We start from the raw sequence: 17,415 nt of genomic DNA, 5'->3' as shown, positions 1-17,415 counted from the left end.
GGGCCACACCCGCAAGGAGACTCCCTTTCATCTGATTGGCTACTCACAGTATATTCAATCATGGGAGTGATTACATTAAAACATTGAGAATCATGGCCCAGCCAAGTTGACACACAATCTTAACCATCACACGGGGTTTTTGCAGTCATTCGCATACACATACAGAATGGCAAAAAGTTTGAGTCGCCCACGCACATGCCCCCAGCTGGAAGTGAATGAGGTGATGTGCTGCGTTCTTGTTTTAGCTCACACTATAAACAAGTGCCCTTTCTTGTGGTCTATTTTGTGCCACATTTTTTGCATTTTTGTGCTTCTTTTAGGTGATTTTGCTGTTTAAAATGGAGCCCAAGCATAGTGCTGAAGGGCTGTCTAGTGTTCCTAAGTGCAAGAAGGCTATGAGGTGCCTTACAGAGAAAGTACGTGTTAGATAAGCTTCATGCAGGCATGAGTTATAGTGCTGTTGGCCATGACTCCAATTTAATGAATCAGCAATATATATCAAATAAGGTTATGTACTGATCCATCAAAAGAAACCTAACCCTGTATTTCCTCTGGGAGCAATGGTTCAACATTCGCTAATTCAGTGTTTGCAGTGACTGCATAGAACACAACTAGTGTAAATAACGAGAATTGACTGCACATAGAATGTCAGGTGGTGATAACTGTTAATGAGAAAAATACAGTGTGGATTGCATGGAGAAGGCTGGTTTGGAATTTTAAAGGTCTTGTTCAGAAGCTGACATTGGACCCAAGACTTCTTGTTCCTTGAACATACCAGGAACTTGCTGTCCTCAGGGTGTTTGCAAGGACTGTTTCTTTTCCCTGGAATGCTTTTCCTCCAGACAGCCACATGGCTTTGCCTTCACCTCCTTCAGGCCATTTTCACATGTCATCTTACCCGTAAGGCCTGTCCTGATCACACTTTTTAATATAAACATTTTACTGCTATATGTTTCCCTCTTAGCACTGCTTTCGATGCATCCCACACATTTTAATATGTTATGTTTTTACTTTCATTCAGCTAAAAATATTTCTTATTTCCTCTTTGACTTCTTCTTAGACCCATGGGTCATTCAGAAGTGTGTTATTTAATTTCCAGATACTGGGGATTTTCCAGATATCATTCTGTTATTTATTTCTGGTTTAATTCCGTTATGATCTGAGAGCATACTTTGCATGATTTCAATTTGGTGATACTCCTTTTTACTGAAACCTCCCATCTACACCTGATTCCCCCTTGCTGATTTATTTTTCTTCTTTTTCTACTTATTACTATATAACATAACTTCTAAGATATTTGACTCACTTAATCCATTGTCTTTCTCCCTCTTCCCAAGAGTAGGGATTTTTGTTGTTGTTGTTCACGGACGTATCCTTAGGAGCCTTGGTGGTGCAGTGGTTAAGAGCTCCACTGCTAGTCCAAAGATCAGCAGTTCAAATCTACCAGCTGCTTCTTGGAAACCCTATGGGGTAGTTCTACTCTGTCCTATAGGGTTGCTATGAGTTGGAACCCACTTGATGGCAACGGGTTTGGTTTAATGTATCCCTAGTACCTAGTACCTGACACATAGTACATGGTCAATACATATCTTTTGAATGAATGAACTAATGATCCTCATTTGACACATCAGGGCACTGATGCTCAGAGATATTGTTCCATTCGTCTGAGGTCACACAGTGAGAAAGGGACAGAGCTGAGGTCTCCTAGGCACATAGTCTTATGTTATACCCAGTTGATGGAGTTGGAGTCCACCACCAATTCCTGAACAAGTACTGTATGCCAGGCTCCAGGGGATGGCATGTAACCATCACCCTTACCCAGTGAGACCACCCAGACTTCATGTACTTATCTTGCTCCAGGCCTACCCATCTTCTATTATTTTCTTAGGGTTGCTGCAACAAATTACCACAAACTATGGTGCAAGAATGAGAATTTCATTGCTGATGTCAGTTGGATCTTGGCTGAAAGCAGAGAATACCAGAAAGATGTTTACCTGTGTTTTATTGACTATACAAAGGCATTCGACTGTGTGGATCATAACAAATTATGGGCAACATTTCCAAGAATGGGAATTCCAGAACACTTAATTGTGCTCATGAGGAACCTGTACTTACATCAAGAGGCAGTCTTTGGAACAGAACACGGGGATACTGTGTGGTTTAAAGTCGAGAAAGGTGTGTGTCAGGGTTGTATCCTTTCACTATGCCTACTCAGTCTGTATGCTGAGCAAATAATCCGAGAAACTTGACTATATGAGGAAGAATGGGGCGTCAGGATTGGAGGAAGACTAATTAACAACCTGCGATATGCAGATGACACAACCTGGCTTGCTGAAAGTGAAGAGGACTTGAAGCACTTACTGATGAAGATCAAAGACCACAGCCTTCAGTATGGATTACACCTCAAGATAAAGAAAACAAAAATTCTCACAACCAATACGCAACATCATGATAAAGGAGAAAAGATTGTAAGTTGTCAAGGATTTCCTTTTATTTGGATCCACAATCAAAGCCCATGGAAGCAGCAGTCAAGAAATCAAATGACACATTGCACTGGGGAAATCTGCTGCAAAAGACCTCTTTAAAGTCTTGAGAAACAAAGGTGTCACTTTGAGGACAAAGGTGCGCCTGACCCAAGCCATGGTATTTTCAATCACCTCATATACATGGGAAAGCTGGACAATGAATAAAGAAGAGGGAAGCAAAATTGATGTACTTCAATTATGGTGTTGGTGAAGAATGTTGAATATACCATGGACTGCCAGAAGAACGAACAAATTTGTCTTGGAAGAGGTGCTGCCAGGATGCTCCTTAGAAGCGAGGATAGCAAGACTTTGTCTCACATACTTTGGACGTGTTATCAGGAGGGATCAGTCCCTGGAGAAGTGCATCATGACTGTAGAGTAGAGGGTCAGAAGAAAAGAGGAAGACTCTCAATGATATGGATTGACACAGTGGCTGCAACAATGGGCTCAAGCATAGCAACACTTGTGAAGATGGTGCAGGACTGGGCAGTGTTTCATTCTGTTGTGCATAGGGTCGCTATGAGTCAGAGTTGACTCAATGGCACCTAACAACAACACAATCATATACATGTGAAAGCTGGACAATGAATAAGGAAGACTGAAGAAGAATCAGTGCATTTGAATTATGGTGTTGGTGAAGAATGTTGAATACACCATGGACTACCAGAAGAATGAACAAACCTGTCTTGCAAGAAGTACAGCCAGAATATCCATTAAAAGCAAAATGGTGAGACTGTCTCACGTAATTTAGAGGTTATCAGGAGGGACCAGTCCCTGGAGAAGGACATCATGCTTGGTAAAGTAGAGGGTCAGTAAAAATGAGGAAGACTCTCAACGAGATGGATTGACACAGTGACTGCAACAATGGATTCAAACGTAGCAACAATTGCGAGGATGGCAGAGCACCAAACAACGATTCGTTCTGTTATACATAAGGTCTCTGTGGTTCAGAACCAACTCGATGGCACCTAACAATATGTTTTAAATCACTGGATAGATAACTGATCCAGTGGCCTAGCACTTCACTCTGTAATGTGGGAGTACTTAGCACCCAGCACTTTATCGTCTTTTTGCAAATGTCACTGCCTCCAGGAGGCCCTCCTGGTCATCTTCTCTACACTAGCCCTCATCCTATCTCATTGCCCTGCTTTATTTTTTAGAATGCTTAGTGACTATTGGAAACTATGTTGTTTATTTCTACATTTGTTTACCTGTTTATTGTCTCTCCTGTCTAGACTGAAAGTTCCATGAAGGAAGGAGTTTATCCATCTTTTTCATCCAGGGCTTGGCACTTTGTAGGAGCTCCATGCAGGTGCTATCGTCATGGTTACTTCCACACACCAATCCAAACTGGGGAGAAAGACAAATGTGTCTGAGTGTGTGTGTGTGTGTGTGTGTGTGTGCGCCAGTGGTTGGGGGTTTCCCTTCAGATTCATTTGCATGTCCTTGCCTTTAAGAAAGAAGGAACTGATAAAGGCCCTAGACATTGGAGTAGGAGAGACAGGGGTAGAAGCTGCAAAGTTCTAGCAGCCCCTTCTCAGGCTCCCTTTATAGGCTGCAGCCATGTGCACCACGTATATTAACGCTGGCTTCCAGGACCCATCGGGTACAGCCTTGGCCACACTCAGGCTGGGGGCTGGGGTGGTCAGGACCCAGGTTACAGCATCCCCATCCTGGGATAGCTGGGTGGGAGGCCAGGGCCTGAGGGATGGAGGAGGGAATGGGCTGGGCCCTGACTTGCTTCTCTCCCGGAAGGAGCGAGGGAGGAGGAGGAGGATGATGATTATGAGAATATGACACCACCCTACAAGGACCTTCCTCCTAAGCCAGGTAAGAGGGCTTCAATGAAGCCAGGTGGAGGGATGTGAGGCTAGGGGCTGGGGGCTGGGGGAGTAGGGTCCTCAGGGCCCTTTGGCTGTGTGTCCAGCCCCATGCCAGGCACCTCAATGGTGGGGACATCCTTGTCTGTGCCCTGCCCCCAGTCTGATGGTGGGGGGAAGTTCTGGGCACAGCCTTGGGTGAGCAGGGCCGAGAAGGGAGAGACCAAGGGATGAGAGAATCCTGAAGGACAATTGAAGGCTCTGCCTGCAGTGGTGGGGGCTTGGGAGCCAGGGAAGGCTTCTGTGATCAGGGGGTATTGGAGTGGAACTGGAAGGATGAGTAGGAATTTGTTAGGAAGACACAACCAGGAAGGAACCAGTGGGTGCAAAGACTCTAAGATATGAAAGCTGATGTGTTTGAGGAACTGCGAGCGGACTGTTGGGTCTCTTGCCTCCATGCATTCACATCCAAGGCCCGGGCGTGGCCCAGAACTCAGTAAGTCTAAGTGGATATAAAAGTGTAGGCTTGGAAGGTTTCTCTGCATCAGCTCCCACCAGGGCCCTGGAAGCTATGAGATCCATGGGGCTCAGCCAGTCAGGCTGATTGTGTCCTTGGAGAGTGGCCATTCCATGTGGGATGGGACTCTGCATCTCCCATTTATGAGTCCAGAGTGAGGCTACCCCAAGAGATCCAGGGACAGTGTGGGGTTCAGCATGAGGTAGGAGGTGAACAGGGTTCTGCTGTTTGACTCCTTCATCTCCAGCTCCAACCCTAGCCCCAACATGATCCTCAAATTTAACTCCAAGACCAACCTCATCCCCAACTTCAGAGCTACCATCTTCCCAGTGTAGATCCTTTCCATCCCCAAATGCAGCCCTATCCCAATCTCCATTCCCAACTACAACCCAATCTCGACTTCTTTTTCTTTCCCAAACCCAGCTATGACTCCATTCTTCATTACAACCACATCCTGAATCACAACCCTACCTACATCTCCATCACTATCCCCAACCCCAGATCATGTTCAACCCCACCCCACCCCAATCCCAATCCAAACCCCAATCCCAACCCTATCTCTAACCTCACTCCATTCCAAACTCCATTTTTATTCCTATCACCATTCCAACTCCATCCCCACCCCCAAACTCAAATGTGTCTTTAAATTAGGGTGACCAACTAGCCCAGTTTTTCCAGGGCTGAGGGGCTTCCCTGGATGTGAGACCTTCAGATTAAAAAAAAATCATTTATTGATTGATTAAAAAGGAAAAAAGTTATGTATGTGCCCCATAGTATAAGAATTCTAGAAATGAAAACTCTACAAGGAAAACACTGTTTTCCCAACCTCAAGAATCAAAATTGGGGGCATTAGTAGGAATGTTCTATTATATTCCATTAACAAGACAATGTCTAAGGTGAAAATCCTGCAGAGATGTGCACATCTGTGGTACCCCACCAGACCAGCAGCCGGAGTAGTTCTGAGGGGCACAGGTCAGATTCTGAAAAAAGAGACAGAAAAAGTCAGGTTGATCAGATCCAGCTTTTATTAGGGAACTTACAGAAAAAGGTCTGAGTCAAGATTCCCGTGACAGATGGAGACACACCAAGTCACTCGGGTAGAGGTCAGCACAAGGCAGTGCAGGGTGTAGGTTTGTATACTTAGTGCTTACGTGCAAGGATATGTGCAAAGGACCCAGGAAAAAACATGTCTAATCTACGATGGATGGGGTTGTTTCTGTACTAGTTAATGGTTTCAGTTGAAGTTACCATGAAGTCAGTTGTTTGGTATTTTTTCCTGGCCTAGGTCACTGCTCAGTAAGGTATTCTGGTTCTTTACCAGAGTTCTTCGCAGGCAGGGTCCATCTTGTATTGTTCATGGCCTTCTCAGTGTCCAAACATTACCATAATTACTTTTCAAACAAATTATTTAAAAAATAAATTATATCTTTAAAATTTTTAATTACACAGATAGCACATGCTCATTATAGAAAAATTAGAAAATTCAAGTAACGAGGATACAAATAATAATCAACATAATCCCTCCATGTAGAGAAAACATTTTTTTTTTTAATTGTGCTTTAAGGAAAGTTTACAGTTCAAGTTAGTTTCTCATACAAAAACTTATACAGACATTGTTATGTGACCCTAGTTGCTCTCCCTATAATGTGACAGCACAATCCTCTTTTCCACCCCAGATTTCCCATGTCCATTCAACCAGCTCCTGTCCCTTTCTGCCTTCTCATCTGGCCTCCAGACAGGAGCTGCCCATTTAGTCTTATGTATCTACTTTAGCTAAGAAGCACTCTCTTCATGAGTATCATTTTTATGTCTTATATTCTAGTCTAATCTTTGTTTGAAGAGTTGGCTTCGGGAATGGTTTCAGTTTTGGGCTAACAGAGAGTCAGGGGGCCATGTCTTCCAGGGTCCCTCTAGTCTCAGTCAGATCATTAAGTCTGGTCTTTTTACTAGAATTTTGAGTTCTGCACCTCACTTTTCTCCTGCTCCACCAGGGTCTGTTTGTTTTGTTCCTGGTCAGGGCAATCATTGGTGGTAGGCAGGCACCATCTAGTTCTTCTGGTCTCAGGCTGATGGAGTCGCTGGTTGATGTGGCCCTTTCTGTCTCTTGGGCTAATATTTTCCTTGTGTCTTTGGTGTTCTTCATTCTCCTTTGCTCCAGGTGGGTTGGGACTAATTGATGCATCTTAGATGGCCGCCCGCTAGCTTTTAAGACCCCAGACGCCACTCACCAAAGTGGGATGCAGAACATTTTCTTAATAAACTGTTATGCCAACTGACCTAGGTGTCCCCTGAAAGCATGGTCCCCAGACCCCTGCCCCTGGTACTCTGTCCCTCGAAGTGCTTGGTTGTATTCAGAAAACTTCTTAGCTTTTGGTTTAGTCCAGTTGTGCTGACTTCCCCTGTATTGTGTGTTGTTCTTCTCTTCACCTAAGATAATTCTTGTCTACTATCTAGTTAGTGAATACCCCTCTCCCTCCCTCCCCACCTTTGTAACCATCAAAGAATGTTTTCTTCTGTGTTTAAACCTTTTCTTGAGTTCTTATAATAGTGGTCTCATACAATATTTGTCCTTCTGTGACTGACTAATTTCACTCAGCATAATGCCTTCCAGATTCATCCATGTTATGTTTCGCGGATTCATCATTGTTCTTTATCGTTGCGTAGTATTCCACTGTGTGAATATACCATAATTTGTTTATCCATTCATCCATTGATGGGCACCTAGGTTGTTTCCATCTTTTTGCTATTGTGAACAGTGCTGCAATGAACATGGGTATGTGTATATCTATTCGTGTGACAGCTCTTATTTCTAGGATATATTCCAAGGAGTGGGATTGCTGGATCGTATGGTACTTCTATTTCTTTTTAAGGAAGCAACAAATCGATTTCCAAAGTGGTTGTACCATTTAACATTCCCACTAGCAGTGTATAAGTGTTCCAGTTAGAGAAAACATTTTTAACATTCTAACAGACCTTCTCCCCCTCTCCATCTCTCTCCTTCTCTTTCTCTCTCTGTATGTAGGAAAACTGGGAAAGTCTCAGGCATTTCAGGATGGCTAGTTACTCTGCCTTAACCCTGTTTTTGTTGTTAGGTGCCATTGAGTTGGTTCCAAATCGTAGCGATCCTATGTACAACAGAACCCTGTATTCATGCCTAACTCAATTCCATTCTCACACTCAATCCTATCTCCAACCCCATCCTTCACCTTCCTTTGCAATCCCAACCTGATTTTCATCACTTCCTTCAATCTTGCTCGCATCCTCAGACAAGTTCTAACCTGAGCTTCTTTTTTCCAGGTTCAATGGCTCCTCCAAGGCCTCCAAGGGCAGGTGAGCTGGGGCTGGGGGACAGGAGACCCAATGCTGACTTTGCCCTGTTGAGACTGAGCAACCATTCCTCCCTCCCCAGAAAAGAAAAAGAAGATCCTTTCAATTCCCTGCAAGCCCCAGAAGATGGCAGGTGAGAGTCTAGGGCTAGGATCTCTGGCTCACCTTGCTGAAGGCCTGCTCTTCATGACCATTATCTTTCTGACCCATTCCAGGGCTGAACCTCACCCCTGTGTCCTGCACATCTCCTCAACTAGGTGAGTAGTGGAAAGACCCTTTGAGAAGCCTGAGAGGGAGCATATGGAAGGGTCACAGCCCACTGTTCCTCCAGTTCCCCAACCCTGACCAGAAAACAAAGCTGAGTGATAGGGACTCTCTTGGATGATAGAGTCTTCTGGTAAGTTGTCCATAAACCTCTCTGCCTCTTTCTTCCAGGTATTGGACTGGAACCTTCTCTGTCCCGGCCACCCCCAGACAGTAAGTCCTTATCCTCCTAGTGTGCACCATTTCCTCTCTCATCAGCCAGGGCATTTTAATCAGACATACAGCTGCCAGGGTGAGACATGGGGCCAGAGGGAATTTTTCCCTTTTAGAAGCTGCTCCCCACTGAGTATAGGCAGACCCCCAGGGTCTCAGGGTCCCAGGGTCCCAGGGCTTGGAAGAGATGAGACATCTACAATACTGAGACCTTCCAGGTACTCTTCAGGCCCAACTTCTTGCTTGAATAAGATATGGGCAACATTTGGTGCCCAGATGCAAGAGCCACTGGCTTCTTCGGACAAGCAGCAGCCTGGGCAGGTGCTGATGGTTTATCTTTCCCTACCCTTTGTATAGTTGGGTCTTTTTTTAAAATTCAATCTGACAGTCTCCGGCTTTTAATTAATTAGACCATTTATGTTTAATGTAATTATTGATAGGATTGGATTTATGTCTACATCTTATTCATTTTTTTTTTCTGTATGTCCTCTCTATTTTTGTTCTTCTGTTTCATAGTATCATTTGTTAGAAGACAACATGTCCTAGATGTTAAAGAGTGCAGCTGGTTCTTATTTGCAAAATGGGAATAATACTTACACCGATGTCATAAGGGCAAGGATCCAATAAGATAATAAGGATGTAACATGATGCTTGGTGCACAGTAAAGTTCCATAAATGTTTAGGCCTCTTCGGTGTTTGCTCTCCCTGATACTCTTTTGCTGACCCTGTCTGGTGATACAGTCATGACTACACACCTATGTCCCCCTCCTCTTGGAGAAAGGCTCAAGGGCTCTTTCCTCACTCTCCAAAGCACTGGTAGCAGTCTTTCTGCTTCCTGTCCCTCTACAGCAACTCCAGTGCCCTGCCTCAGCCAGAAGCCGGGGGGTCCTGGGCGCTGCTGGGAGGACAGACTGATTGTGTGCCTGTGTCCGCTGGTGGTGGTTTCACTGCTTCTGGGGTGCATTAGCCTGGCTGTGACCCTAATTAAGTGTAAGTAGGGCCAGGATGGGGTATGAGGGAGATCGGTGAGGGGTGCAGGATGACCCGGGCTCAAACTGGACTCCTCCTCGTAGACAAGGCAGTGGTGGAAGAACTGAGGATGTTAACCTTTCAGCAGATGGCATGGCAAGCAAACGGTGAGTGCTTTCAGTCATTCCTTCATGCCACCCATATTGAGCACCTACTATGTGCAAGGCAGTGTACTAGGCACTGGGGGTAGAATGGCGGACACATCAGAAACAGTCCCTGTCCTTATGCACTTGTGCAGTGTGTGTCTAGACCTGTGCTGTTAATATGATTGCCATGAGCCACATGTGGCTATTGAGCACTTGAAATCTGGCCAGTCCAAACTGAGATGTGCTATAAGTGTAAAATACACACTGATTTCAAAGGCTTACTATGAAAAAATAATGTAAAAAAATCTCATTAATAAGTTGCAGATTTATTTCACATTGAAATGACAATATTTGAATATATTGGGATAAGTAAAAATATCATTCCAATTAATTTTACCTGTTTTTTTTTATTTTATTTTAAAAAATGTGGTTATAAAACTTACATATGTGGGTCACATTATTATTCTATTAGACAGTGCTGGTAGAGATAGACAGTCATTAATCGAATTATCACCCAAACGGGTTTAAAATTCCAAAATTTGATGAATAGTCCAAAGGAAGAGGAATTTGGTCCTATGAAAATGTATAACCAGGGTCTTAACCTTCTCTTGGTGGGCCATAAAGAGCTTCCCTAGTGAAGTGGTGATGCAGCTGAGCAAACGAAGGGAAGGAGTTAACTAGGTGAGAGGTTGAAGGTCTTATGCATGTGCAAAGGCCCTGTGGTAGGAGGCATCACAAGTACAAGGGAGGAGGATGGTGCAGTTGGGCAAGTGAGAGATGATGGTGGCTTGGATAAAGGTAGTGGCCAGGGAATGGAGAGAAGTGGGTGGAGTAGAAAGACGTTTAGGAGGCAAATTTGATAGGATCTGAGAATGGATTGGGAGTAGTGGTGTGCGAGAGGGAGGGGTGCCAAGGATAACTTATGGTTCTGTCTTGGACAATTGATGCGCTATCCATTGAGCTAGGGAATGTTGGAGGAGGGTCAAGTTTGTGGGGGAAAGTCACACATTTGTTGAAGAAGAGTCTTCTGAGTTGGGCTGAACTTCGCCATGACGGCTGTAGCCTGGGAATTACTCCATTCCACATGCCCCACCCCATACCTCATATCAAGCCACTCTCCTGCTCAAATCCCATCCATGACTCCTCAGTGCCCAGAATCCAATGAGAAACCCTTGGCTTGGCATTTAAGGACCCAGCCACCAGACCTCGCCCTCCTTTGAGCTCAACCTTCTCTGGGATTCCCTCCATCTCTGCTGCACCAGCCTTCCCCAACCTACTTGCCTCTGCACCTTTGTTCCTGAAGTTGTCCCTGCCTGCTGTGCCTCATTTTTCTTCTCACAGTTACTGAATCATTTTCCTTCAAAGCCCACTTCCTCCAGGGAGCCCACTGCCCTCACTCCTCCAAACCCCAGGCATTACTCCCTCCTCTGAGCCCCTCTAGGGCTTCTTCTGGGCACTGAGCATGGTTTTTTTGTTTTGTTTTTTGAGTTTTAGCACCACCTTCTAGGACATGGGTGTTGTACGAGCACAGCTCTTGCTTCTCTAGTGTGTCTGCTGCAGTCAGCAGTAGGTGGGTGGGTAGGTGGGAGCTTTGGGTCTCTAACCCTCAAGTCCATCCCTGCTGACAGTGACTGGCATGGCGGGGCTAGCTGGTCTGAAGAAGGACATTGATCACATAAGAGCTGACACTAACCAGTCCCTGGTGGAATTTCGGGGCTTATTAGGTGAGTAGAATTTGGGGACCTGCCCAGAGAGGGGGGCATGGCAGAGCTAGTGCATTGCATAAATTCCATGAGAGCCATTCTCAGTGCAGTCTGTGTGAATAGTGTCCTCTGGAGTTGAGCAGTGCACAGCTTGGATAGTGGGTACATGGCATACCATAAACATGGCCCTGCCTCTGGGGCCACCCTGACAAAATCCTATCCCATCTCCAGAATGTACCAAGGTCACCTGCCCCAAGGGCTGGCTTCCCTTCGAGGGCAAATGTTACTACTTCTCCTCAAGCACCAAGTCATGGGATGGAGCCAGGATATTCTGCCAGGAGAATTACTCTCACCTGGTCATCATCAGCAGCTCTGCTGAGCACGTAAGCTGTCCCTGTTGAACCTCTGTAAATGAGCAGGGCCAACCTGCCTCTCTTCTAGGATTCGTATATCCTGCCCTGGATGGAAAGAAATTGGAATTGCTTTTGAGTCACTAAGAATGTTCATAGCAAGCTCTTACTGAGACAGCATCCTGCAGAGGTTAAGAGGATTTGCTCTGCTGGAGTTCAAATCCTGATTGTGTTGTTGTGACCTTGGCTCTCCAAGCCACAGTTGCATCTCTAACATGGGACAAAATTATGGCTCTTAGGTAGCACTTTCTACTCTTTAGGCTGTATTCCAAACACTTTACATGCATTAACCTATTTATTCCTCAGAATAACCCTATATGTGAGTGGATCAGTCAGGAGATGTTATATTATGCTGCAGTAACAGTCTTCCAAATCTTAATGAGATATTTCCTGTTGAAAGAGTATGAGGCAAATCATACATTGGCTCTTAAAGCTTCCACCTGGATGCAACACACATACTTCTACTCACAAAGGAACTCACCTGGGCACTCTTATTCTTTAAGGTGATAGGGAAGTACAGTCTTATCTGTGTGTATCCAGAAGGAAAAATAGAATATTTGTAAACAACTTTAATGGCTTAATACTGCTACAGTTAAGTAGCATTATCATCTGTACACAGTATGTATCATTTATACTTCACAGATGAGGAACCTGAGGCACAGTACACTTGAACAACTTGCCTGTGTTCACTCACAACTAGCAAGTGTCAGAGCTGGTATTTGAACCCAGGTAGCTGTCTTCAAAGTCCACACTCTCAACATAGCACCATTTGATTATTGTTTGCATGGCTTTTCCCATCATTTTAGTTTTGACCTATCTTTGCGATTGCATTTAAAGTGGGTTTCTGTAGACAGCGTATAGTTGGATCTTCTTTTTATTGTCTCTTTAATCCAAACTGACAATGTTTGGCTTTTAATTGGCACATTTAGATCACTTACATTTAATGTAATTATTGAGATGGTTGAATTCATCTTATTTTTTTTTCTTGTATGTACCCTCTGTTTTTTTGTTCCTCTGTTCCTCTTAGCATCACTTGTATGAGTAGCTAACACAGAGAATTTTGGGGAGGATTAAATGAAATAATGTAAGTGGGGCAGCTACAAATCATTCTCCCTAAACTGAATTGCACGAGAAATATAATTTACCTTCTTTTAAGTAACTCACGTTAGTTCCTCTTCTGAGGATAAAAACTGAAACCAAACCCAATGCCATTGAGTCAGTGATGGACATTTAATCTGAGTCAATTGGGGTCCCCCTTTTTCTTCTGAATGGACACAGTTCATGTGGGGTCAAGGTAGAAGGGAGCACATGTCTGTTCTTGAAGTCTTTACCTCAAGCTGGTATCTACTGGGATATCCACTAACTGTGTGATCCTGGGTGAGTTGTTTACCTTTTCTGTGCCACAGTTGTCTCATCTATAAAATGGGGATAATAATAATACTTACCTCAGTGGGTCATAAAGAGGATCAAATGAGATAATCTGTGTAAAGTGCACAGCTTGCTCATTAACTCATTAATTCAACCAAATTTCCTGAGCACCTACTATGTGCTCAGCACTATTCCAAGCACTGGGGATCCAGCAATGGCCAAGACAGACTAGGACCCTCTTCTTAGAGTACCCTCATTTTGGTGTCTGGCAGATAGCAAGGACTCTCTAAATTTCAGCTTTTCTTCTGGTTGTCTGATTCTTGGTCACTGGACCACTGAGGCTGTCCCTGAGATGTCCCACTCCTGTATCAGCAAGGTCCTTTGGATTTGGAGGTCTCCCTACCTCTTCCCTGCTATTCTTGGGCACAAGGGACCTTTCTGCTTCTTCTACCATATGCTGGAGTGTGAGAGCCTGTGAAACCCCCTAAGTTCCATCTGACACTCCTGACACTTGCCTGGGGCTTTACCCAGGAAATGAGGCCCTGGTCCCCTCTGCTTTTGGAGCCCCAAGCCGTCTGTGGTTTTTGCCATAACCTGGTCTTCACCAGGGATGAGGTGCTGGGCCCCTCCCATAACTTCATAACTTCCTTCCTACTGATACGTCTCCTGTCCACCATTTTAGGCAATCTATCTTTGGTGTTGAAATTGGGTGGGTGAGATATGATTTGCATAAGGTAAAATGCACAGATCCTAAGTGTAGGTTCAGTGAGTTTTGACAGATGTGTACACTTGTATAACCATCAACCTAATCAAGATATAGAACATTTCCACCACCCTAGAAAGTTCCCTCATGCTCCTTTTCCAGTCAACACCCCCTCCCACCCCCACCCTAGAGGCATCCACTGATCTAATTTCTATCACCATAGATTAGGAGTTGATTTTAATCACGATATTTTTGTCCCAATCTTTTGTCTTTGACATAAGTCCTTTCTTTTCTCCCAAAGGCTTGGGCATTTGAAAATCCCCCCCCCCTTTCCCCTTTCTCTTTTCCCTTCACTTTCTGTTCCTGAGACAATGAACTTGTTTGCTGCCTAGATGTAGATTATGGATGCAGTGTGGAGCAAAATTATCAGGGAAACACTAGTTGTTGTTGTTAGCTGTTTTCCAGTTGGCCCCAACTCATGGTGACCCCTTGCGCAATGGAACAAAATGCTGCCTGGTCCTGCGCCATCACCATGATTCATTGTGGATTCGATCACTGTGATCCATAGGGTTTTCACTGGCTAATTTTCAAAAGTAGATCACCAGTCCTTTCTTCCTAGTCCGTCTTAGTCTGGAAGCTCTGCTGAAACCTGTTCAGCATCATAGCAATGCACAAGCCACTACCGACAAAAGGTGTAGCTGCACTTGAGGTGCATTGGCCGGGAACCAAACAGAGTCTCCCGCATGGAAGGCGGGAATTCTACCATTGAACAACCACTGCCTCATAAAACATCAGTTGCCATAGTTAAAATGTTCCTTAAGTGTTATAATGTTAAATGTTAAAATGTCACAGTCCTCACTATGTGCCTGGACACGGTTCTGATCATTTTAACTTATTAACTCATTTAATCCTTACAAAAACCGTAGGAGGTAGCTATTATTATCCCATTTTACAGATGAGGAAACTGAGGCACAGAGTGGTTGGTCACATGCGAAAGTCTCACGATGGGGAGGTTATCCTCCTACACATGGTAATGTGGGAGGTTGGTGGTGATCCTGTTCTGCATGTCATGGGCACTGGAATGGGATTGGGAGGTGGCATTCAAAAGCTCTAAATGCATGGGTCAGAGTGGAGATGGGGTGCTCACCCTGGGGGTCATGTAGAGGAACTGGTGGCTGAGTGGAGTTTGTATTTGCAGAATTTTATAGCCAAAGCTCATGGCTCTCCGCGGGTGTACTGGCTTGGGCTGAATGACAAGGACCAAGAAGGGGACTGGAAATGGCTGGATGGGTCGCCTGTCACATTAAGGCAAGTGCCCAGGGCTCCTGGGGTCTCTCTGCCTCTTCTGTGGCCCAGACCACAGGGACAGGAGAAGGGGATGAGGGTGTGTGGCTGGGGAGTCTGGAGCTGATTCTTACTGGTACAACTGTTGTTGCTGTGTGCCGTCAAGTTGATTCTGACTCAATAACTCTACAGGACCAAGTAGAACTGCTCCATAGGGTTTCCTAGGCTGTAATCTTTACGGCAGCAGATTGCCAGGTTTTTCTCCTGTGGAGCTGCTGGTGGGCTCGAACCACTGACCTCTCAGCAGCTGAGAGTTTAACCATTGAGCCACCATGGCTCCTTGGTACAGGTGTACTGGCTGTTACATATAGGATAATTTCTCTCCTGGTTGGTAAATTGCCATCACTCTTAGCCCTCTGAGTGTCCCCATGCTGCCTGCTGCAAAGCCCTGCCACACCAAAACTAAAGGCACAGAAGGGGCCCAGGCACTCTGATTGGGGGGTGCGGCATTGGTGATCCCCCCGGGCATTTCCTCTTTCCTGTGTCCTTGTCACCTTTGCAGTCCAAATCGGCAGACTCTCTAGAATCTCAGGCTGGGCAGAAACAGGTGCAGCATGAGGGTGCTGTTTTGTAACATGTCTGCTGGTCCCTGCACCTTTAAATTTTCCTCCATTGCAACATTTCAAACTTTTAGTAAAACTGCTCAAATATATCAAGTCCCCCAGGCCAATGGTTGGAAAAAGAAGGAAAAGAGGGGTAGCTACAGGGTGGGAGGAAGAGGAAGATGAAAAAAGATTTTTTTTTATTGTGGTGAAAATATACACAACAAAACATAGCCAATTCAACGATTTCTACATGTACAGTGACATTGATTACATTCTTCAAGGAAGAAAATTTTATTCTGAGGTAATTGTACATTAACATGTAGTTGTAAGCAATGATGCAGAATATCCTGTGCACTGCTTTTTTTTTTTTCTGAAGAGAAAGATTTTGATTTGTCCAGTGATGAGCAGCATCTCTTTGTTTTTTTTACTAAAGACCCCAGAAGGAAGGGCAACTCTCTCAGTAGAGATAACGTGTGATGGCGTGGCACTGGCGTGGTGTGGCACTGCTGATGCTTAGCTTGGATCCTGTCACGGGGCTGGTGTGTCCATCCCCCAACTATGTGAGCAATGGCTGCTAAAGGCTCGTGGTTACGCTGTCTCCAGAGAGTTGCCCTCAACAGAATGGGTGACCCCTCACCTAGGAAGTTCTTCTACTCCCACTGGGTCACCCACATCCAATGGCTGACTACAAGAAGCCTGAACCCCTTATCTCAAGTTGGGATAGCTCTATGGTGCAACTCATGCTCCAGAGCTGCCTGTGGGGTCGGGCAGAGGCTGGACCTGGTTGAATTCATATCCTTGCTTACCTTATTCCTCTGTCCCATCCTACTGCCTTCACCAAACCTATTGCCGTGTAGAATTGCAGTCCATAGGGTTTTCTTTTTCAATAATTTATTTTTGTTGTGGTTGAGAATATACACAGCAGACCATACACCAGTTCAACAATTTCTACGTGTACAATTCAGTGACATTGATTATATTCTTTGAGTTGTGTAACCATTCTTACCCTCCTTTTCTGAGTTGTTTCTCCCACATTAACATAAACTCACTGCCCCCTAAGTTTCTTATCTAATCTTTCGAGTTGCTAATGTCAATTTGATTCCGTATACATAGATCTTAAAATAGCACAATGCTCAAGGCAGACATATTTTCTTTTTATTGTTGTAGTTTAAATGAAGTTTACATTTCAAGTTAGTCTCCTACATAAAAATTTATACATACATTGTTATGTGACCCTAATTGCTCTCCCCATACTGTGACAGCACACTCCTCATTTCCACCCGATTCCTCATGTCCATTCAACCAGCTCCTAACCCTCTCTGCCTTCCCAACTTACCTCTGGGCAGAAGCTGCCCGTTTAGTCTCTTGTATCCACTTGAGCCAAGAGGCACTCTCCTCATGACTATCACTTTATGTCCCACAGTCCAGTCCAATACCTGTCTGAAGAGTTGGCCTCGGAAATTGTTTTACTTCTGGGCTGATAGAGAATCCAGGGGCCATGCTTTCTGGGGTTCCTCCAGTCTCAGTCAGACCATTAAGTCTGGTCTTCTTACTAGAATTT

At 44.7% G+C, this 17,415-nt stretch overlaps 1 protein-coding gene across 2 annotated transcripts in view; it reads left to right on the top strand.

Annotated features, from left to right (window-relative positions):
* The first annotated feature begins 4,005 nt into the window (after positions 1-4,005).
* The window catches only part of CLEC17A (C-type lectin domain containing 17A), a 16,583-nt gene continuing 3,173 nt past the window's right edge, over positions 4,006-17,415 (top strand). Inside the window, exons 1-11 of one of the 2 annotated variants that reach the window (XM_023724757.1) lie at positions 4,006-4,131; positions 4,281-4,355; positions 8,160-8,192; positions 8,272-8,322; positions 8,405-8,446; positions 8,625-8,666; positions 9,516-9,656; positions 9,740-9,802; positions 11,410-11,505; positions 11,716-11,867; positions 15,164-15,273. In XM_023724757.1, the coding sequence (XP_023580525.1) occupies positions 4,089-4,131; positions 4,281-4,355; positions 8,160-8,192; positions 8,272-8,322; positions 8,405-8,446; positions 8,625-8,666; positions 9,516-9,656; positions 9,740-9,802; positions 11,410-11,505; positions 11,716-11,867; positions 15,164-15,273 (848 nt within the window). In that variant the 5' untranslated portion in view covers positions 4,006-4,088. The remainder of the gene's footprint in view (positions 4,132-4,280; positions 4,356-8,159; positions 8,193-8,271; positions 8,323-8,404; positions 8,447-8,624; positions 8,667-9,515; positions 9,657-9,739; positions 9,803-11,409; positions 11,506-11,715; positions 11,868-15,163; positions 15,274-17,415) is intronic. The other variant, XM_023724758.1, reaches the window with a different exon arrangement.

The sequence above is a fragment of the Trichechus manatus genome, unplaced genomic scaffold (assembly GCF_000243295.1).
Source record: "Trichechus manatus latirostris isolate Lorelei unplaced genomic scaffold, TriManLat1.0 scaffold00258, whole genome shotgun sequence".
In the NCBI taxonomy this organism is placed as follows: Eukaryota; Metazoa; Chordata; class Mammalia; order Sirenia; family Trichechidae; genus Trichechus; species Trichechus manatus.
This window is presented reverse-complemented; position numbering and strand designations above follow the sequence as displayed.